The 23,440-nt window shown below is 41.3% G+C and overlaps 1 protein-coding gene across 3 annotated transcripts in view; it reads right to left on the reverse strand.

The window, feature by feature from the left end:
• The window catches only part of LSM14A (LSM14A mRNA processing body assembly factor), a 62,481-nt gene that overhangs the window by 13,101 nt on the left and 25,940 nt on the right, over window positions 1-23,440 (reverse strand). For all 3 annotated transcript variants that reach the window (XM_023229074.3, XM_023229073.2, XM_023229071.3), the window contains exons 3-6: window positions 21,992-22,121; window positions 9,241-9,363; window positions 1,836-2,012; window positions 1,475-1,540 (exon numbers count right to left, since the gene is read on the reverse strand). In XM_023229074.3, coding sequence (XP_023084842.1) covers window positions 1,475-1,540; window positions 1,836-2,012; window positions 9,241-9,363; window positions 21,992-22,121 — 496 coding nt within the window. The remainder of the gene's footprint in view (window positions 1-1,474; window positions 1,541-1,835; window positions 2,013-9,240; window positions 9,364-21,991; window positions 22,122-23,440) is intronic.

A 23,440-nucleotide genomic window follows, 5' to 3' on the forward strand; every position in this document is an offset into this window, starting at 1 on the left:
GCTAATTTTTTTTTTTTTTTTTTTTTGAGACGGAGTCTCGCTCTGTCATCCAGACTGGAGTGCAGTGGCCGGATCTCAGCTCACTGCAAGCTCCGCCTCCTGGGTTTACGTCATTCTCCTGCCTCATCCTCCCGAGTAGCTGGGACTACAGGCGCCCGCCACCTCGCCCGACTAGTTTTTTTTGTATTTTTTTAGTAGAGACAGGGTTTCACCTGGTTAGCCAGGATGGTCTCGATCTCCTGACCTCGTGATCCACCCGTCTCAGCCTCCCAAAGTGCTGGGATTACAGGCTTGAGCCACTGCGCCCGGCCGGTTTTTCTATTTTTAGTACAGACAGTTTCACCATATAGCCAGGCTGGTCTCAAACTCCTGACCTCGTGATCTGCCCGCCTCAGCCTCTCAAAGTGCTGAGATTACAGGTGTGAGCCACCGTGCCTAGCCTCTGGGCTTAATTTTAATGAGGAAACGTTTCAAACTTGTAACATAAAGATAATTCCATTCCCAAAGGCATAGAAAACAATGAAAACTGATTTTATAATCCTAACATGAAACTGACACAAAACATAAGAACCACAAAAATAGAAGTCATAGGAAAATGTAAATATAAATGAACAAATCCTACTAGCAGGAAATACTCAAGAACATATTAAAAGATAACTGCCTGGCTGGGTGTGGTGGCTCCCGTCTATAATCCCAGCACTCTGGGAGGCTGAGGTGGGTACATCACCTAAGGTCAGGAGTTTGAGACCAGCCTGGCCAACATGGCAAAGCCCTGTCTCTACTAAAAATACAAAAATTAGCTGGGTGTGGTGGCACGCGCCTGTAATCCCAGCTACTCGGGAGGCTGAGGCAGGAGAATTACTTGACCCTGGGAGGCAGAGGCTGCAGTGAGCCGAGATCACACCACTGCACTATAGCCTGGGCAACAAGAATGAAACTCCATCTCAGAAAAAAAAAAAAAAAAAAAAAAAAAAAAAGGCCTATCACTAGGTAGAATTTTTTTTCCAGAAAGGTAAAATTTAAAAAAATCTTTATTTTCAAGTAATTATAGAAAAGAAAAATTGAAAACCTAGTTCAGAGTGGCCCTTTGTGCCCATCACCCAACTTCCCAAACTCCAACAGTCACACCTTATATAATTATGGTACATTATCAAAACCAAGAAACTGACACAGGCACAATCTAATTAACTAAACTATAGACCTTGCTCAGATGTCACCAGTTTGTACATGTACTCATTTTCTGGTATGTCTTCATGCATAGTTCTATGATGTTCTACCATATATAGATTTGCATAACCACCATCACAATCAAGATAAAGAACTGTTCTGTCACCACAGTGACACTCCCCTGTGATCCTCCTTTAGAGTCACAACCCCCACCTTTCTTTTTTTTTATAGTAATTATGTATCATACATTTAAAATATTCTCCCTGTTGAGAAGCATAGGATATGACTTTCGGATCCAAGAACTTACCTACTTGTCTCTTGTTATCATTTCTGAGTTGCTCATTTTCTGGCCTTGAAACTTTGTGTACTTCAGCTATAGAAGAAGACATGCAAAGTGCCAAATCAACTCAGGGCACATCATCAAAAACTTCCGTAGTTAGAATTACAAACAAACCAACCAAAAAATCCAAAACAAAGCCTGTGCAGTGCCCAAAAAACAATACCCATACCACCAACACTTTGAGTTAAATTTGAAAGACCGAACATTCTATCACGTTCAGTTTAATTTTCTGGGATCATTTATATGATGTAAATCCTTCTAATGAAAATAAAGTGAGTGGAAAACATTGATCAGTCAATTAAGGAACAGTAAACAGCTAAAGTTCTACCTCGCCTGTGCTCCTGATTCTCTATTGCTTTTTGGCTGGTAGATGGCAAAGGCCTGGTTGATACAGGACTCCTTCTCCCAACAGGTGCTGGAGCAGGTAAGTGGGCCGAGGCGGTCTGCACTGCTTGTTCCATGGTTGGGCTTTTTCTCAAAGGGTCTAACTGAGGGCTTGAACGACCTAAAACGTAACCAAAAGATAAGAAACTACCCTATTGGGGATTTCAAAAATAATCTAGACCCTAAAAAAAATTGTCCAGTTTTATTTCTACCAATTCAAATCCTTAGCACAAATTTGAATTAATCCACTTATCAGACCAGATATTAAGAATGGTTATCCTGGCCGGGCGCGGTGGCTAAAGCCTGTAATCCCAGCACTTTGGGAGGCCGAGACGGGCTGATCACGAGGTCAGGAGATCGAGACCACCCTGGCTAACAAGGTGAAACCCCGTCTCTACTAAAAAAATACAAAAAAATAGCTGGGCGAGGTGGCGGGCGCCTGTAGTCCCAGCTACTGGGGAGGCTGAGGCAGGAGAATGGCGTAAACCTGGGAGGCGGAGCTTGCAGTGAGCTGAGATCCGGCCACTGCACTCCAGCCTGGGCGACAGAGCAAGACTCTGTCTCAAAAAAAAAAAAAAAAAAAAAGAATGGTTATCCTTAGTGGGCTTGTCATTAGGTTAAAAATAAAAAATAATAATAAAAAAAAAAAACGTCAACAGCTTCAAAACAACCCCCTCCCCCTCACAATTTTATCTGTTATTTCTACTTAGTGGAAGTTTACATTTAAAAAAAATTGCGGCCTGGTACGAGATTTCCTAGAATTATCAAAGACTATATTGTAGTCAGGTCAAACACAGGCTTTCCCCAATGACAACCATAAGACTATGGTAACTTATTTTAATTTTTCTTAGTACTTTCTGTAGATGACTAAAACAATACCTTTACATCTATCTACAGGTACTATCTCTATTAAATTTCTATTAAAGTAAAGGGCCAGGAGCACATGCCTGTAATCCTAACACTTTGGGAGGCTAAAGCAGGAGGATCGCTTGAGCCCTGGATTTCAAGACCAGCCTAGGCAACATGGTGAAACCCTGTCTCTACTGAAAATACAAAAATCAGCCACGCGTGGTGGCACGTGCCTGTGTTCCCAGCTACTCAGGAGGCTGAGATGGGATAGCTTGAACCCGGGAGGCAGAGGCTGCAGTGAGCCGGGATCGTGCAGTTGCACTCCAGCATAGCTGACAGAGCGAGGCCCTGTCTCAAAAATAAACAAACAAACAAACAAACAAATAAATAAATAAAAAGTAAAGAACTAGAAAGTTAAGATAGGTGAAGTTCTTTAATGCTTTAGGGGCTTGGGTAACTAAACATAAAAACTAAAACGCCAGCAAAACAAAAACAAAAAAACCCAAAAAACAAACAAACAAAACTCTTCAGATAATGACACAGTAGCCATACTCATTCCTTGCCTTTTAAAAGATCACTTGGCAAGTTTTTGCTTAATATGGGGTTTGGCTGGGCGCAGTTGCTCACACCTATAATCCCAACAATTTGGGAGGCTGAGGTGGGAGATCACTTGAGCTCAGGAGTTTGAGATCAGCCTGGACAACATGGCGAAAGCCTGTCTCTACAAAAAATACAAAAATTAGCCAGGCATGGTGGCACATGCCTGTAACCCCAGCTACTCAGGAGGCTGAAGTGGGTGGATTGCTTGAGCCCGGGAGGCAGAGGTTGTAGTGAGCCGAGATTGGTCCACTGCATCCAGTCTGGGTGACAAAGCTAGACCCTGTCTCAAAAAATACAAAAATAAAAGAGCCAAAACAAAAAATGGGACTTGTACTTATAAATTATATTTTTCCTTTCATGAGGCCAGAGCCTGGTCACAGCATGAACTGAAGAATGTAACATCGGGTGCTCCTATCATGCTTTCTGTCCTGATAATGTTTGCTGTAAATCTCTGCTCAGGCACTCACATCTCATACGTATTCCAAAATATAATATTTTGCTTAAAAAAATAATACCCATTTCATGTAAAAAATCCCCCAAACATGCTGCAAATGTTACTGTCCATCTGTGCATATTTGCAGGCGTCAAACAACGGGTGAGTGCTGACAATGCATTATTATGTACCCAGATGATTCAGGGATATTTTATTAGTAATATTTCCCCAATTTATGATTATCTAAAGTATGCAATTCCAAATGTGCAATACTATTTTAGCTATTAATGGCAAAGTTAGCCAAATAAATGATCATTTATCAAAACCAAGAAACTGACACAAGCACAATCTAACATTTCAAAATTAAGTTACCACTAATAGAAGCACTGCAATTTTTCCACTGGATTATAATGGGAAATCATGGTTTATATAAGTTTTGGTCTAAGAAAACACATTTTATAATCACTTATAAAACACATTTTGTTTTGTTTTCGTTTTTTAGAGACAGGGTAGTGTCTTGCTCTGTCGCTCCAGCTGCAGCGTGCAGGGGCGCAATCACAGCTCGCTGCAACTTCTAACTTCTGGGCCCCACTGATCTTCCTGCCTCAGCCTCTTGAGTAGCTAGGACTATAGGCATGCGCTACCACACCTTCTAATTTTTTTATTTCACGGGTCTTCTTGAAAAAGCCTACTGCTACAGTTAATTTTATGGTACTACATTAAATCATCTTATAAGTTTATAAAACTACGTTATCAAGGCTTTTGAGAAGAGATCCTATGGCTCACAAGCACTACAGAAGTATAAGCAATGGGGCAATCAGAGCAAGTACAGAAACATTTGTTGTGTACTTAAAAAGCCTTTTTACTATTAAGGCCTAATAATTATCATGATGCCAGTTTTGTTATAAACAGGGAAATACAGGTGATACTGTGATACTGGACACATTATTAGGAATAAATCCAGAAGTGATTTCTGCATAATAAAGGCCCACTCCCTTGAGCTATCTTCACAATCTTATTACACTTAAAAGAAAATTCTAGGAATTTCATTTTGTGAAATTCAGAAATTTTAGCTGATAAAACTTAAATGCAAACTCCTAGGACTTTGTCATAGCTTTATGTAAATACACTTCTTTCTTTTTTTTTTTTTTTTTTGAGAGGGAGTCTCGCTCTGTCGCCCAGGCTGGAGTGCAGTGGCCGGATCGCAGCTCACTGCAAGCTCCGCCTTCTGGGTTTACGCCATTCTCCTGCCTCAGCCTCCCGAGTAGCTGGGACTACAGGAGCCCGCCACCTCGCCCAGCTAGTTTTTTAAATATTTTTTTAGTAGAGACGGGGTTTCACCGTGTTAGCCAGGATGGTTTCGATCTCCTGACCTCGTGATCCGCCCGTCTCGGCCTCCCAAAGTGCTGGGATTACAGGCTTGAACCATCGCGCCCGGCCCCTCTTTCTTTTAATAAACACATACTTCAAAGTTTTTAACATTTTAATCTATTTAAAATTTATATATTTTTTGGTGCTCAGTATGAGGGAAAGAATCTAGAGTGACTTTCTCCAAATGATCAGGCAACGTTACTAATTGGAACAGACAGCCTTGTCTACACTAATTTAAAATAATACCTTTATCATCTATTAAATTCTTTTAAGATGAAGTCTTGCTCTGTTGCTTAGGCTAGTGTGCAGTGCTGCCATCACAGCTTGCTGCCACCTTGATCTCCTGGGCTCAAGCAATCCTCTAGCTTCCGCCTCTCGATTAGCTGATAGGCGCACACCATCACACCCAGTTAATTTTTTATTTTTTGAGAGACAGGGTCTTGCTATGTTGCCCAGGCTAGTCTCAAATTCCTAGCTTCTATCTTGACCTCGCAAAATGGTGGGGCTTTAGGTATGAACCACTGCACCCAGGATAAATTTGTATTTATACTTGGATCTGTTTCTGACTGCCTATTGCATTCTATTCATCTCTTATTTTTTTTTACTGCACTGCTACATTTTATTATCGTGTCAGTAAGCCCATTACTTTTATTTTTCAAATATATCCAGTCACACTTCCATGTTTATTTTAAAGCTAATCTGTTTTACTAAGTTCTCCTACTATTCTATTTGCATTGATTTTTAATTAATTTGTAATAAATTTGATAACTATGAGAAGTAAAGTCTTCTCAATACTGAATCTTTTTTTTTTTTTTGGGAGACAGGGTCTCGTTTCTGTCGCCCAGGGTGGAGTGAGGTGGTGCAGTTAGAGCTCACTGCAGCCTCAGCCTCCTGGGCTCAAGTGATCCTCCTGCCTCAGCCTCTTGAGTAGCTAGGACCACAGGTGTCCACCATCATACTCTGCTTATTTTAAAAATTTTTTGGTAGAGATGATGTTTCACTACGTTGCTCAAGCTGGTCTCAAACTCCTGGACTCAGGTGATCATCCTGGCTCTGCCTCCCTAAGTGCTGGTATTGTTCTTGTTCTTTTATCTAGGAATAAGATGTTTCTTCCATTATGTGACTTTTCTTTTTTTTTTTTTTTTTTTGAGATGGAGTCTCTTTCTGTTGCCCAGGCTGGAGTGCAGTGGCATGATCTTGGCTCTCTGCAAGCTCCACCTCCCAGGTTCATGCCATTCTCCTGCCTCAGTCTCCCGAGTAGCTGGGACTACAGGCGCCCGCCACCACGCCCGGCTAATTTTTTGTATTTTTAGTAGAGACGGGGTTTCACCGTGTTAGCCAGGATGGTCTCAATCCCCTGACCTCGTGATCCACCCGCCTTGGCCTCCCAAAGTGCTGAGATTATAGGCGCAAGCCACCGCACCCGGCCTATATGTGACTTTTAAGTCCCTCTCTTACATTATCATAGAAGTTGGTCATATTTCTTAGTGTGACCAACTTATTTCCTATTATATATTTTGTATACAATTTCTATTTTGCATTACTGTAATCTTTTCTCCTTATTACATAATCAATGGATTAGGCTTTAGGACTATTAATTTTTTTTTTTTGAGATGGAGTCTTGCTCTGTTGCCCAGGCTGGAGTGCAGTAGTGTGATCTTGGCTCACTGTAACCTCTGCTCCTGAGTTCACGTGATTCTCCCACCTCAGCCTCCTGAGCAGCTGGGATTACAGGTGCATGCCACCATGCCCTGTTAATATTTGTATTTTTAGTAGAGATGGGGGTTTCACCATGTTGGTTGGCCAGGCTAGTCTCGAACCCCTGACTGCAGGTGATCCACCTGCCTTGGCCTCCCAAAGTGCTGGGATTATAAGCATGAGCCACCATACCCGGCCAGAACTACTGACTTTTGTATATTTAATTTACATTTTGCCTCTCCCTATTTTAAGTTCCTTATTAGTTCTCATTCTTCATGAATAACGCTAATTTCAATATTTATGCTTCTTCTTTTTCATGTGTTCCTGATTTAACTAAAAATTCCAGAACAGGCTGGGCACTGTGGCTCATGGCCTATAATCCCGGCACTTTGGGAGGCTGAGGTGGGTGGATCGCTTGAGCCCAGGAGTTCCAGACCAGGACGATGGCCTGAGCTCAGGAGGGGGAGGCTGCAGTGAGCCATAATCACACCACCGCATTCCAGTCTGGGAGACACAGCAGGACCCTATCCCAAGAACAATCTTTAGAATGCTTAAAAATTAAGCAAGTAGGCTGGGTGTAGTGGCTCACACCTATAATCCCAGCACTTTGGGAGGCCAAGGGGGTGGATCACTTGAGGTCAGGAGTTTGAGACCAGCCTGGCCAACATGGTGAAACCACATCTCTACCAAAAATACAAAAAATGAGCTGGGCGTAGTGGCACGTGCCTGTAATCCCAGCTACTTGGGAGGGTGAGGCAGGAGAATCGCTTGAACCTGGGAGGGGGAGGTTGCAGTGAGTCAAGATTGTGCCACTGCACTCCAGTCTGGGTGACAGAGCAAGACTCCATCTTAAAAGAAAGAAAAAAGAAAAAAATTAAGATAATCAATATGAGTAACAGTAAGTAACTATTTCAAAATATCTTAAGTGAAATACATAAGATTATGTTTAGCATTGAATTTTCACCCTTAATAGCTTTTTAAAATACTGTTTTGTGATTATAAGTCTTTCTGAAATGCTTAACATTGCTTTACTAAAAAAACAAAACAAAACAAAACCCATTCACATAAAGAAATGAGCCAAAAATACCCATATCAGAAGTGGATACAAATAGATAACGGAAAAGCCGAGCATGGTGGCACAAGGCTGTAGCTCCAGCTACTGGGGAAGCTAAGGCGGGAGGCTTGTTTGGGGACAGGTGTCCAAGGCTGCAGTGTGCTATGATCACACCTGTGAATAGTCACTGCATTTCAGTCTGGGCAGCATAGTGAGACCCATCTCTTAAATAAAAAAAAAAAGGCCAGGCCCAATAGCTTATGCCTGTAATCCTAACACTTTGAGGAGGCCAAGGCAAATGGATCGCTTGAGCCCAGGAGTTTGAGACCAGCCTGGGCAATATAGGGAGACTTCAACTCTAATAAGAAAATGAAAGAAAGAAAAAGATTAAGAAAAAAGAAAGAAAGAAAACAAAGAATAAAAGGTATGGATAACCATTTAAAATCATGAGACTGGCTGGTTGAAAAGCAGAATTTTAATAAATAAAACAATCCTTTAAGAAGCTTATTAAAATACAAATCCTCAGGCTCCAGGTATTCTGATGTTAAGTCTCAGGATTTAAATTTTTAAGAAGCAACCCAAGCCGGGCGCGGTGGCTCAAGCCTGTAATCCCAGCACTTTGGGAGGCTGAGACGGGCGGATCACGAGGTCAGGAGATCGAGACCATCCTGGCTAACCCGGTGAAACCACGTCTCTACTAAAAAATACAAAAAACTAGCCGGGCGAGGTGGCGGGCGCCTGTAGTCCCAGCTACTCCGGAGGCTGAGGCAGGAGAATGGCGTAAACCTGGGAGGCGGAGCTTGCAGTAAGCTGAGATCCGGCCACTGCACTCCAGCCCGGGAGACAGAGCCAGACTCCGTCTCAAAAAAAAAAAAAAAAAAAAAAAGAAGCAACCCAGATGATTCAGTTGTGGGTGGCCTACATTGAGAACTACTCTCTCCATCCTGTGGGGATGTTAGGGAAAATGTAACAGCATAATACACAGTTTTTTTCAGATGACATTTCCAATTCATCTTGGATAGCTCAACTTTAATGGTGAGTCTGAGCCTAATGTGATATATTTAAGTGTTACATACAAGTTAAATAATTTCTTTGCAAAAAAAGTCCAACTTAGAGAATGCTCAACTTTTTAGTTTCATGATCTAAGAACTGTAGTAAGTCTAAATAGTGAGAGTCATTCAATAATATATTCATTGCAATACAGCAATTTGGAGAAAACTTTTAAAAGAACCAAATAGAAATTATACACATAATTTACAAGCTGCAAAAGCTCTTACATTCAGAAAAAGACAAAAACCACTATAGAAGTTTAGAACAGAAATACTTTAGGATGAGATAGCTTACCTTGAGATAACTGTGTTTTTAGAGATCTTGTATCCTGTGTAAAGGCAGAACCAACCGCACTACTTTGGGGTAAGGTACCACTGTTTGATGTTTCTGTTCCAAAGGACGTCAAAGAGTTTCCAGCTTAAAGAGATTTTTTTAAATGATAAAAAAATTTTTAAAAATGTTTTACATTTTTCAACGATATAAAGTAATGTAGCATTTTAATGATGGTAATTGTCTACTTCTCCCCCCAAAATCTGTACAAATTAATAATCTTGGAAATTGAAGTATACTGAATAGTTTGGGAATTCTATGGCAATATGGGGGTCGGGGTGGGGGAGCCAATATACTGTCCACTATCCTTGGATGCAAGCGATGTTTATAACACATGGAGTACTGTCCCAGGCAGTTACGCAGATGGGACAGCAAGGACCCATATCAGCTAGAGAAGTAGCAGAAATGGTACATTCAACACCAACATTAAGGTTCAATGATTCTAATGCTAAGTATCTGGACAAATAGCCAAATTAGCAGACAGGTTTATGAGGAGCTTTTTCAGCATTTCCAAGGCAATAGACTCTGGTTTCAACGCTTCCCCTTAAGATGGGACTGCGAGGCTGCATTCTGCCTAAAGTAGCTGCAAAAAGTTCTGGCAGTATAAGTAACAAAGTCCCTAGAAAGGGCCCAATTCTCTGCCATACTAGGTTATATCAAATTTCTTCTGTAAGTTTCTACAGTACTTAGGGATCATTCACTTTTGATATACTGTGCTCTCTCCTTAGTATTTCATCTGTGCAGGTTTTCACTATATTTCAACAGCACCTCCCCGCTCCACAACCTCTAAATCCAACCTAAAGATGGTAGTCAGAGTGATTTTTTACAAAATATAAATGTAATCACACACTACTATCGTGCTTTAGACCTTCTGACGGCTTCCCCTCAAGATAAAAGTTCAAACTGTTTACTTCAGTTAATAAAACCTACCTCTTCTCTCATCATTTTCTATACTTTCACCAGTCCAGCCCACAGCAGAAGTTTATCCTTCTGCTTTTTTTTTTTTTTTGAGACGGAGTCTCGCTTGCCCAGGCTGGAGTGCAGTGGCCGGATCTCAGCTCACTGCAAGCTCCGCCTCCCGGGTTCACGCCATTCTCCTGCCTCAGCCTCCGGGTAGCTGGGACTACAGGCGCCCGCCACCGCGCCCGGCTAGTTTTTGTATTTTTTTAGTAGAGACGGGGTTTCACCATGTTAGCCAGGATCTCCTGACCTCGTGATCCGCCCGTCTTGGCCTCCCAAAGTGCTGGGATTACAGACTTGAGCCACCGCGTCCGGCCCTATCCTTCTGCTCTTAAAACACATGAAGATTACAATCATGCCCCTTGCAATCTGCTCATTTTCAGGCTAGTCAACTCCAGTTCCTTCAAACATTACTCACTTCACATGGTCTTTATAACACTCTCCCCTTCCTTTCTTGGACTCCTAATTTAATGAATTCTATTTGTTCTTATCCCTCTTAAAATGTGGCTTCAGGGCCAGGTGTAGCAGCTCACACCCGTAATCTCAGCACTTTGGGAGGCTGAGGTGGGCAGATCACGAGGTCAAGAGTTCAAGACTGGCCTGACCAATATGGTGAAACCTAGTCTCTACAAAAATTCAAAAATTAGCCAGGTGTGGTGGTGCACGCCTGTAGTCCCAGCACTCGGGAGGCTGAGGCAGGAGGATTGCTTGAACCTGGGAGGTGGAGGTTGCAGTGAGCCAAGATTGGGCCACTGCGCTCTAGCCTGGGCAACAGAGTGAAACTCCATCTCCAAAAAAAAAAAAAAAAAAAAAAAGAAAGAAAAAAAAAGTAGCTTCAGAAAACAGCACAGTATCTTAGTATCTTAGACAAAGGGAGCTACTGGGACTCCCTTGAAGGTGAAATCCAGTCTGGCTAGAGCTCCAGTAACCTCAGGAGAAGCCTAACGCAACTACCCATAATATCCCAGAAATGTAGGGACTGGTGCTTTTAAGAATTCTGTAGGGAGTAGAACCCATACAGTTATTTCTAGTATTCTTGGGCGATGACCAAGACATCAGCCACTTTGAGATGTATGTTTCCATCTCCATGCTGCTCTGTTTCCTCACCTGGCTTGGCCTCCCATTGCTTGTCCTCTGGATTACGCATTCAATGGTTAGAGCAAATCTCTTCTGTGAGTTCCTGATCATGACACATACCCCTCCCTCTACTCCAATTCTACTACCAATTTATGTCTATAATCTATTCCAAATTATTTTTAATTCACAGTTTAAGCCAGGGGTCAAGTTTTATTTTTTCCACAGATAACCAGCTGCTGCAACACCCCTTATTATAACAATGTCTTTTCTCTCCATTGAACTGTCTTGTTACTCTGTTTTAAGTATTTGAGTGGGTCTATTTCTGGATTCTCTCTTCTTTATTCCTGGTCTGTTAATGTGGTAAGTTACAACTGATTTTCAAATGTTGCAGCTTTGCAGTCCTGAGATAAATCTTTGTCATTATATACAATCCTTCTTCTGAAGTGCTGGCTTCTACTTCTAACGAACATTCTTACATTTATGTTCATGGGAGACAGTGATCTATAATTTTCTTGTAACAATCTAGTTATAGTTGGTATTTCAGTTATTTGGCTTTGGTTATAGGGTCAGCATATATTTCCTCTTCCTCTATTCTCTGAACTTTCTTTTTCTCTTTTTGAGATGGAGTCTTGCTCTGTCGCCAGGCTGGACTGCAGTGGTGCGATCTTGGCTCACTGTAACCTCCACCTCCTTGGCTCAAGTGATTCTCCTGCCTCAGCCTCCCAAGTAGCTGGGACTACAGGTGCACGCCACCATGTCCAACTCATTTTTTTTGTTTTTTGTTTTTTGTTTTTTTTGTATTTTTAGTAGAGGCAGGGTTTCTCCACGTTGGCCAGGCGGGTCTCCATCTCCTGACCTCATGATCTGCCCACCTCGGCCTCCTAAAGTGCTAGGAATACAGGTGTGAGCTACCGTACCCAGCCTTTTTTTTCCTTTTTAAGAGACAGGATTTTTGCTCTGTTGCCTTGGCTGGAGTGCAGTGGCACGATCATGGCTCACTGCAGCCTTGAACTCCCAGGCTCAAGAGATCCTCCCACCTCAGCCTCCCGAGTTACTGGGACTACAGGCATGTATCATGGTGCATAGCTGTCTGAGTTTGTGTAAGATTAGTAAAAATTATTTCTTCCCTAAATGTTTGGTAGAAAGTAACAGTAAACAGTCTAGAATTTTCTTTCTGGGCGATTTGAAATTACTGTTTCAAGTTCATTAAAAGATACAGAGATAACTGAGATTTTATCTCCTCTTGTGTTGGTTTATTTTTTTTCAAGAAATTTGTCCACTTCATTCAAACTATCACATTTGTTGACATAAAGCAATTCACATATTCCCATATTATTCTTTTAAGGTCTATACTGATGTCTACTCTTTCATTCCTGGTATTGGCAACTTGCTTGGTTCTTCTTTCTTTCCTTAATCAGTTTTGTTAGGGGCTTATCAAGCTTACAAAATAAATAAATAAATAAATAAACCCACCCAAAAGAAACTCGTCTTTGCTGATATATAATCTATTTCTATTTCATTGATTTCTGCTCTTACCTTTTTATTTTCTTCCCCCTCTACTACTTTTGGAATAATTTTTTTTTCTTTTTTTTGAGACGGAGTCTTGCTCTGTCACCCAGGCTGGAGTGCAGTGGCCGGATCTCAGCTCACTGCAAGCTCCGCCTCCCGGGTTTACGCCATTCTCCTGCCTCAGCCTCCCGAGTAACTGGGACTACAGGCGCCCACCACCTCGCCCGGCTATTTTTTTTTTTTTTTAGTAGAGACGGGGTTTCACCGGGTTAGCCAGGATGGTCTCGATCTCCTGACCTTGTGATCCGCCCGTCTCGGCCTCCCAAAGTGCTGGGATTACAGGCTTGAGCCACTGCGCCCGGCTTTTTTTTTTTTTTTTGAGACGGAGTCTCGCTCTGTCGCCCGGGCTGGAGTGCAGTGGCCAGATCTCAGCTCACTGCAAGCTCCGCCTCCCAGGTTTACGCCATTCTCCTGCCTCAGCCTCCCGAGTAGCTGGGACTACAGATACTACCTCACCCGGCTAGCTTTTTGTATTTTTTAGTAGAGACGGGGTTTCATCGTGTTAGCCAGGATGGTCTCGATCTCCTGACCTCGTGATCCGCCCGTCTCGGCCTCCCAAAATGCTGGGATTACAGGCTTGAGCCACCGCACCTGGCCTGGAATAATTTTCTTTCATTTTTTTCCTAGCTGTCCCCTGACGTCCTCACCAACTGTTTTTAGAGACATGGTCTCACTCTGTCACCCAGGCTAGAATGCAGTGGCACGATCACAGTTCACTGCAGCCTTGAACTGCTGGGCTCAAGGAATCCTCCCACCTCAGTCTCCCAAGTAGTTAGGACTACAGGCATTTACCACCATGCCCAGCTAACCATTTTTTCTAGCTTTGTTTTTTTTTTATGTGAGATGGAGTCTTGCCCTGTCGTCCAGGCTGGAGTTCAACGGTGCGATCTCGGCTCACTGCAACTTCCGCCTCCGGGTTCAAGCGATTCTCCCGCCTCAGCCTCCTGAGTAGCTGGGATTACAGGCACCTGCCATCATACCTGGCTAATTTTTGTATTTTTGTAGAGATGAGGTTTCACAATGTTGGTCAGGCTGGTCTCGAACCACTGACCTCAGGTAATCCGCCCGCCTTGACCTCCCAAAGTGCTAGGATTACAGGCGGGAGACACCACACTTGGCCCTTTCCTAGCTTCTTAAACTGGTAGCTTAGAGCACTGATTTTTAAAATTCTTATTTTCTTTTTCTTTTTATTTGAGACAGTCTTGCTCTGTCACCCAGGCTGGAGTGCAGTGACGCCATCTGGGCTCACTGCAACCTCTTCCTCCCCAGCTCAACCAATTCTCCTGCCTCCGCCTCCCAAGAAGCTGGGACTACAGGCGCATGCCAACACGCCTGAGTAATTTTTGTATTTTTGGTAGAGACGGGTTTTTACCACATTGGCCAGGCTGGTCTCGAACTCCTGACCTCAAGCGACCCGCCCACCTCAGCCTCCCAAAGTGCTGGGATCATGGGCATGAGCCACCGTGCTATGAAAGTTTTCCTAAACACAGTTTTAGATACACCTACAAACTTTCTGGTCATTAAATCAAAAATACATTATTTAAAAATTTTTTTTTTTTTTTTTTAGAGACAAGGTCTAGCTCTGTCGCCTTTTCTGGAGTGCAATGGCAGAATCACAGCTCACTGCAGCATCACAGCTCACTGCAGTCTTGAATTCCTGGGCTCAAGCAAGTCTCCCACCTCAGCCTCCTGAGTGCTAGGACTACAAGTATGTACAACCACACCCAACTAATGAAAATTTTTTTTTGTAGTGACAAGGTCTCGCTATGTTCCCCAGGCTGGTCTTGAACTCCTGGCCTCAAGTGATCCTCCCACCTTGGCCACCCAAAGTGCTGGGATTACAGGTGTATGCTATCACACCTGGCCTAGATTAAAAATATTCTCTAATTTCCCTTTAAATTCTCCTTTGATCTATTAGTGATTAACAAGTTTACTTGATATCAAATTATCTGAGGATTTTTCAAGTTACCCTTATTAATTTCAAGTTTATTTTGTGATTTAAGAATATACCATGTATACCATGTATGATTTTATTCCTTTTGGAAATTAGTGTGACTATTTTACGGTCCATATTCTGCAATTGTTGGGTACACTGTTTTATAAAGTTACACATTTAGGACTGTTGTAGCTTCCTGATGAATTGATCCTTACCTTTATGAAGAACCACCCCCCACCCCCACTTTATCTCTGGAAGTAATCCTGATCTTTAAGCTCCTTTGTCTGATACTAATGTGTGTTTTCTTGTTATTGGTGTTTGCAAGGTATACCTTTTTCTATTCTTTCACTTTCAGTGCATTTCTTATAAACATAATATAGTTGGGCCTTGTCTTTTTTTTTTTTAATTCAGTCTGACACTCTCTGACTTTTAATTGGAATGTTTAATCCCTTCAACGTTTTACCAAAGTAGATCTTTAACAATCTTTTTTTTTTTTTTTTTTTTTTGAGGCAGGGTCTCGCTCTGTCGCTCAGGCTGGAATGCAGTGGCATGATCTTGACTCACTGCAACCTTTGCTTCCTGGGTTCCAGGGATTCTCCTGCCTCAGCCTCCTGAGTAGCTGGGATTACTGGGATTACAGGTGCACGCCACCATGCCCAGCTCGTTTTTTTGTATTTTTAGTAGAGACAGGGTTTCACCGTTTTGGCCAGGCTGCTCTTGAACTCCTGACCTCAAATGATTCACCCGTCTCAGCCTCCCAAAGTGTTGGGATTACAGGCGTGAGCCACTGCGCCTGGTCTGATCTTTAACAATCCTTAGTTTAACATCCATAATGGTTGAAACACCCCCTGACTTTATGCTAACTGTAAAGTTCATAAGCATCTCTTCAAGCTTCATCACTCGGTGATTAAAAATTAGTCTATATAAAACACTGGAGCCCTAAGAGAACCATCCTCCAATATGGTTTGGCTATTTAATCAACTAAAATGTACCTACTGATGGTCTATTCAGCCAATATTCCTCCATCTGGCACATAAGATTATGAGACTTAAACAGCATGCCATGATATGCTAGTTAACCTGTCTCAATTATTTGAGAACAACCAGCTGACCTTATCAACTGGAGTAAATATAACAGAAAAAATATCTAATTGCTCCACGTTTCTTCATTTTAATCCTTGCTATAGAATTACTTTAGATAGTTGGTCAATCTATACCTTTCACTGTTTCTATGAATCCTTTTTCTAACTGCAGCAGTAAGCTCTTGCTACTATGCAGTGGTAACATAGGGAAATACTGTTTTGATGCTTCATTTGTTGTGAGATGTTTAATTTTTCCAAGAGTTCAAAAATTAAGGCCAGTAATGATCTAATCTCTTATACATAAGAGTTATTTTTGCATCAGCTTTAAGAAAGGTGCTTTATTTCTACCTGGGATATTATTATTCTCAATGTATGAGAGTATATATTCTCCATAGACTTGCCAAAAGAGTATGTATATAATGAAGCTTTTGAGTTTTTGCCAAACTGATAGTGAGAAATCATGTCTTAGTGTAGATTTAATTTATATGTTTTTCACTATAAGCAAGGGGATTCTTTTTTTTTTTTTTTTTGAGACAGAGTCTGGCTGTTTCCCAAGCTGGAGTGCAGTGGTGCGCTCTTGGCTCACTGCAACCTCTACCTCTCAGGCTCAAGCAATCCTCTCACCTCAGCCTCTGGAGGAGCTGGGATTACAGGAGTGTGCCACCATGCTTGCCTAATTTTTTTTTTTTTGTAGAGATAGGGTTTAGCCACGTTGCCCCTAGGCTGGTCTCCAACTCCTGAGCTCAAGCAATCCTCCCACCATGCCCTCCCAAAGTGCTAATTCTTTGTACTCCATCCTGGGCGACAGAGTCTCAAAAACAAAACAAAACAAAAACCAAACCAACCAACCAAACAAATGAAAAAAAAAAAAAAAAAAAAAAAACTTATTAAAAAGCAATAATAAGGGTGGGCATGGTGGTTCCCAACACTTTGGGAGGCGGAGGCAGGCAAACTGAGCCCAGGAGTTCAAGATCAGCCTGGATAACATGCTGAGATGCTGTCTTTACAATAAATACAAAAATTAGCCAGGCATGATGGCATATGCCTGTAGTCCCAGCTACCAGGGAGGTTGAGGTGGGAGGACTGCTTGAGCCCAGGAGGTCTAGGCTAAAGTGAGCCACGGTTGTGCCACTGTACTCCAGCCTGGGTGACAGACCGAGACCCTGTCTCAAAAAATAAATAAAAATAAAAAGCAATAGTAATAACACATGAAAATGTAAACATATAAAATTTTCTCATCAAATAGCAATAGTGTGATCCAGATTCATTTAAATTTCCTTTTAAAATCAGAATACTAGGAACCAAAAATGAAAAGAGGCCTAGCTTAAAATCTGGTCTACCTTGTGCCAACAAAAGCTAAATTTGGCTTTTGTTGGGCACGGTGGCTCACACCTGTAACGCTGGCACTTTGGGAGGCTGAGGCGGGCGGATCACGAGGTCAGGAGTTTGAGACCAGCCTGATCAACAAGGTGAAACCCTGTCTCTACTGAGAATACAAAAATTAGCCAGGTGTGGTGGTGCATGTCTGTAATCCCAGCTACTCAGGAGTCTGAGGCAGGAGAGTCGCTTGAATCCGGGAGGAGGAGGTTGCAGTGAGCCGAGATCACACCACTGCACTCTAGCCTGGGAGACAGAGCAAGACATCGTCTCAAAAACCAAGCTAAATTTGAGTTAATTCCTTTTCTGAAAAACATCTGTCACCTTGACCAATGCCACAGCTTTCCTCTTCCTCATTTGGTAACTTGTAACACTTAGTTTTCTGATTAACCACTCCACAAATTATCCTAACCAATATGGAAATCAATTAATCAAAAATAATCTGACCCTGCACAAATTATTCTGACATGGAAAATACCAGTAAAATCTTCTACTTTTGTGACACCCAAATAATAAAACAACAACCCACAATACTAAAAGTAGATTAAAGTATTTATAAAAAGCATTTCACAACCACAAAATACTCTTGACTAGAGAGTAAACTTTAAAGAATGGCAGAAGCAGTAGTTACGATATAGATACTATATGTTTGATCCTGCTCAAATTTTTGAACATAATTAGTTACATCAACTTCATGGTAACATAAGAAGTACAATGATGATCTCAAAGTCAGTTAACTTTAATTTAGTCAAAGGAGCCTCAAAAAGGATAATACAATTTGCAATCATTCCTTATTTGAATCCCCAGGAAAGGATTCTAAGTTATAGTTAACATACAGTATATCTTGATTTAACATAAGTAACATTGATCTTACTACTGGATTTGGAAATTTATGGACCAAAGTTACACTATTTCACCTAAAGTAAGTCTAAAAGGAATTAATTTTTAATTCTGAAAAATGTCAAACTTATGTTAAAATTGAAGGAGTACACAGAATATCAATATATTCTTCACCTAGAGATTCATCAACTGCTAACTTCTAACCAAACCCACTCTGCTTCTCCATCTATATACCTTAATATGCACATTTTTCTTTTGTTTAGAGAGGCTAAAATCAATTTGGTTCTTTACTTTTAAATACTTCAAAACCACCTCCCCCAAACAAAAACACTCTCCCATATGATTAACCAGAAAATGAACAGTAATAACAACATCCAACAATTAGTCCATATTCAAAAGTTCCTTAGCAGTCCCTAAAATGTTCTTCACACCAACCTTTTCTTTAAGTTTTCTTTTTCTCCCCTGCAGGAAACAAACACACCAACTTTTTAAAAGCCCAGGATTCGATTCCATATTACATTTGGATGTTACGTCTCTTCAGTCTTTGCCAGCCTAAAACAGTTCTGCTGCCTCTCTCCATTCTTTGTAATATTGAATCTTTTGAAGAGTGTGGATAACTGTCTTGCAAAACAACTCACCTTCTGGATATATATGCCCATTTCTTCAAAATTAGATTCTGCATATTCAGCAAGAACCCCACAAAAGTGATATTATGTTTTGGCCCCCACCCCAATAATCGCAACAGGAGACACATAATTGTTTATGGCAATGCTAAACTTGAGCACTTGACGAAGTTGGTAACCACCAGACGTCTGTGTTACAAGGGTACATTTTCCCCCCTTTGTAAACTGTGGGATGATACTTTAAGACCATCTTAATATCCTGTCCTAACACCTTTCACCCAATGACTTCAACATCTAATGATAATCCTTGCTAACTATTATACTGAGATTAGAAAATGGCAATTTTCTTTATCTACCATTCCTACTTATTAGCAGACATCTTTATTTGAAAAAAGTAGGTCTTCTCCTTTGTTTTTCAATGGGCCCTGGTTCCTTTTAGTGGCGAGTGGTATTTAGAAACTGAGTCTACATGTGTTCTTTGCTACTGGGTTTCCATTGTTTCTAGGTCCTTTCTATGAACAGAGCTAGGAAATAACCAGTTTTTAAAAAATGGATCCATACTCATACCATCTATTTACATTCAGCATCACAGGGTTCTTTCTTACCTTTCCCATTCCATATTTATATCTCCCTTCTCCATGGTAAAAACACTATTTCCCAATATAAGTATTTTATTCATTTGCCCTATCCTACAATACATACAAAACAGTTTAAGAATTAACACCTGGCTGGGTGTAGTGGTTCACACCTGTAATCCCAGCACTTTTAGAGCCCGAGGTGGGCAGATCACTTGATGTCACAAGTTTGAGACCAGCTTGGACAACAGGGGGAAACCCCGTCTCTACAAAAAATACAAAAAAAAAAGAAATCTAGCTAGGAGTGGTGGTGCACGCCTATAACCTCAGATACTTGGGAGGTTGAGGTGGGAGGATGGCTTGGGCCTGGAAGGCAGAGGTTGTAGTGAGCCAGGATTGTGCCACTACACTTCAGCCTGGGTGTGAGCCAGACGTTATCTCCAAAAAAAACCCAAAAAACCAAAAAACCAAAAACCAAAAACCAAAAACACCAATAATACAAATCAAAGTCAAGTTTTCTAAATAGTTCTATTTGTTGTTAGAATATATCCTACTAAGCGTGTAAAAGTTATCTGAACTGTTTTTTCTGTGTGATTATCAATTTAATATGTAATAGATCTGTGGTTTCTGTTCATATTCATTCAGTTTTATCTTTTTTTTTTTTTTTTTTTTGAGACGGAGTCTCGCTCTGCTGCCCAGGCTGGAGTGCTGTGGACGGATCTCAGCTCACTGAAGCTCCGTCTCCCGGGTCTACGCCATTCTTCTGCCTCAGCCTCCCGAGTCGCTGGGACTACAGGCGCCCGCCACCTCGCCCGGCTAATTTTTTTGTATTTTTTTAGTAGAGACGGGGTTTCACCGTGTTAGCCAGGATGGTCTCGATCTCCTGACCTCGTGATCCGCCCGTCTCGGCCTCCCAAAGTGCTGGGATTACAGGCTTGAGCCACCGTGCCTGGCCTATCTATTTTTTTTTTTAGACGGAGTTTCGCTGTTGTGGCCCAGACTGGAGTGCAATGGCACGATCTCTGCTCATTGCAATCTCTGCCTCCCGGGTTTCAAGCGATTATCCTACCTCAGCCTCCCGAGTAGCTGGGATTACAGGCATGCATCACCACGTCCGGCTAATTCTGTATTTTTAGTAGAGGTGGGGTTTCTCCATGTTGGCCAGGCTGGTCTCGAACTCCCTACTTCAGGTGATCCGCCCGCCTCAGTCTCCCAAAGTGCTGGCATTACAGGCGTGAGCCACTGTGCCCAGCTCATTCAGTTTTAGTTTGCTTTTTTTTTGCCGTTCTTTTTTATTTTGTGAATAAATAAAACATTTAAATGCTTAAGTCATACTTGTATAAAAAGTATATTCATTGGAAGGAATTTAATAATTTTAACAAAACTTGTTAGCATATTAATGAGCGTCAAGATACACCTGAAACTAAATTTGTGGTGCAGTGAAACAGTAAACTGATAATATAATTATTTCAAAGAAATTTTAAAAGATTAGGGGCAAAAGCTTGAGATTTAAAGTTGTTTTTTTTTTTTTTAAAGCTGTTCTTTACGGTGGGAATAAAGGTGTACTTAAACACTAAAATGCACAGCTATAAAAACAAAACAACACTGAGCTAATCTCATTACATCCAGCTTTTGCACTCAATAGCCCTTGACCCTCCAGCCATAAGTAAGCCTGTCATTCTCCCAGCCCTGCTATACATTCTCATTAGTTTTGTTTCAAACCCAGTGTTACAGAAACAAAACACCAAGCCCTCAATCATGCTATGCGTATCTTTATGTGTGCATGTCTTATGTATGTTTAAAATAAACGTTTTAGGCCAGGCTTGGTGGCACATGCCTGAAATCCCAGCACTTTGTGAGGCTGAAGTGGGTGGATCACTTGAGGTCAGGAGTTCGAGACCAGCTTGGCCAACATGGTGAAACCCCATCTCTACTAAAAATACAAAAAAATTAGCCGGGAGTGGCGGTGCACACCGGTAATTCCAGCTACTCAGGAGGCTGAGGCAGGAGCACTGCTTAAACCTGGGAGATGGAGGTTGCAGTGAGTGGAGATCATGCCACTGTACTCCCGCCTGGGCAACAGAGTGAGACTCTGCCTCAAAAAAAAAAAAAAAAAAAAAAATTGATTAATTAAAATCCAGGCCAGGCACAGGGGCTCACCTGAGGTCAGGAGTTCAAGACCAGCCTGGTCAACATGGTGAAACCCCACCTCTACTGAAAATACAAAAATTAGCTAGGTGTGGTGATACATATCTGTAATCCCAGCTATTTGTGAGGCTGAGGCACGAGAACTGCTTAAACCCAGGAGGTGGAGGTTGTAGTGAGCCAAGATAGTGCCACTGGACTTCAGCCTGAGTGACAGAGTGAGACTTTGTCTTAAAAAAAAAAAAAAAAAAAAAATCCAACTACCAGTAAGATTTGGTAGATATTGGATATACCTAGGTGTAAAAAAAAATGTTACCTTGTGAAAACTGACTTTTAAAAACCCACTAATATCATTAAGAATATTAAATAAAGGCTTTAAGATATCATCAAAATGTGTTCTGAATGCCATAAAACAAAGTTACAAAAGGAAACATCAAACAACATTTCTAAAAGTTTGTGTTGAGTTTCTATAAACTCAAAGAAAGGAAGAATACAAAAACAAACAAAAAAATAAAAGAAAAAGAAAACATACCAACACCAACAGCACCAAACTGCTGCCCAACTAAGGAACTTGGACTGAACTGACTGTATGTGGGCATCCTGCCGAAAGGCCCATAAGAACCCATGGACTGGAATGAAGAAGTCGATGAGCCTAGTGAGGACTGAAGGAAAATCATGAGTTATCTTTCCAAGCTCTAAGCAACATGTATATAATGAAAAAAAAATTCCAGATTTTTACACTTTTAAGAAAACTATTAAATTATAACTACTAAATATAAAACGAATTACAATATGCACTTAACATTAAAATAGCCAAACGACCTTCTGATTTCAGTATCTGTCTATAATGTGCCAATTATACTCAATGTAACTTACAAATACTTTTTTCTACACTAAACTCCCCATTTAAGAGTTTTATAGATTGAGGAAAGAAAGTTACTTAAGTAAAGTCACTTTGCTTAAAGAAAAATGAGAAAAATCACACTTAGTAATAATGGGTTTTAGTCTGATGTTGATATAAATCTCACATGTGATTTCACTGTTATTTTCAATCATTTGAGGCCTACTATTAAATTCACAGGAAAGAGATGCAGAAACAAACATATCCCACATAAAACCATTTACATATTTACTTATAGTTACATTAAGCGGAGGAACATTTTATAAAAACTTTAACTTAAACCTAAAGTATATAAAATATATAACATATATTAATACATATACTTCATATATTATCTTATTATAAACTGTTTCATAATAGAAACATGAGGCTACCAGGACACACATTCACTGATGGCAGGACCTTTTCTTTGTGTTCACTACTAGTGTTAAGCACATGCCAGACACTCTGTAAATACTACCGAATGAATGAATAAGAAGATCAAGTAGAAGTTTATGATGACTGGAAGAAGTTACTCAACACCATTTTCATATGCACTCTCTTAGTTTTTCTCCTTCTATAAAACTGATTACCCAAATAACTGGTTTCCTGGAGAATTATCGAAAGCCATATAAAAGAGACAGTAAGGTAACACCAGTGTTTGGTGTAGCGAGCTATCTCTAATAAGAAAGTGTCTCGGCCGGGCACAGTGGCTCAAGCCTGTAGTCCCAGCACTTTGGGAGGCCGAGACGGGTGGATCACGAGGTCAGAAGATCGAGACCATCCTGGCTAACACGGTGAAACCCCCGTCTCTACTAAAAAATACAAAAAACTAGCCAGGCGAGGTGGCGGGCACCTGCAGTCCCAGCTGCTTGGGAGGCTGAGGCAGGAGAATGGCGTAAACCTGGGAGGCGGAGCTTGCAGTGAGCTGAGATCCAGCCACTGCACTCCAGCCCGGGCGACAGAGGGAAACTCCGTCTCCAAAAAAACAAAAGAAAGTGTCTCTTCCTTCTCCATTTAAAGAGATTTACATTTTTGGCCAGGCACAGTGGCTCACGCCTATAATCCCAGCACTTTGGGAGGCTGAGGTGGGTGGATCAC

This window comes from Piliocolobus tephrosceles, chromosome 21, assembly GCF_002776525.5.
Source record: "Piliocolobus tephrosceles isolate RC106 chromosome 21, ASM277652v3, whole genome shotgun sequence".
Lineage (NCBI taxonomy): Eukaryota > Metazoa > Chordata > Mammalia > Primates > Cercopithecidae > Piliocolobus > Piliocolobus tephrosceles.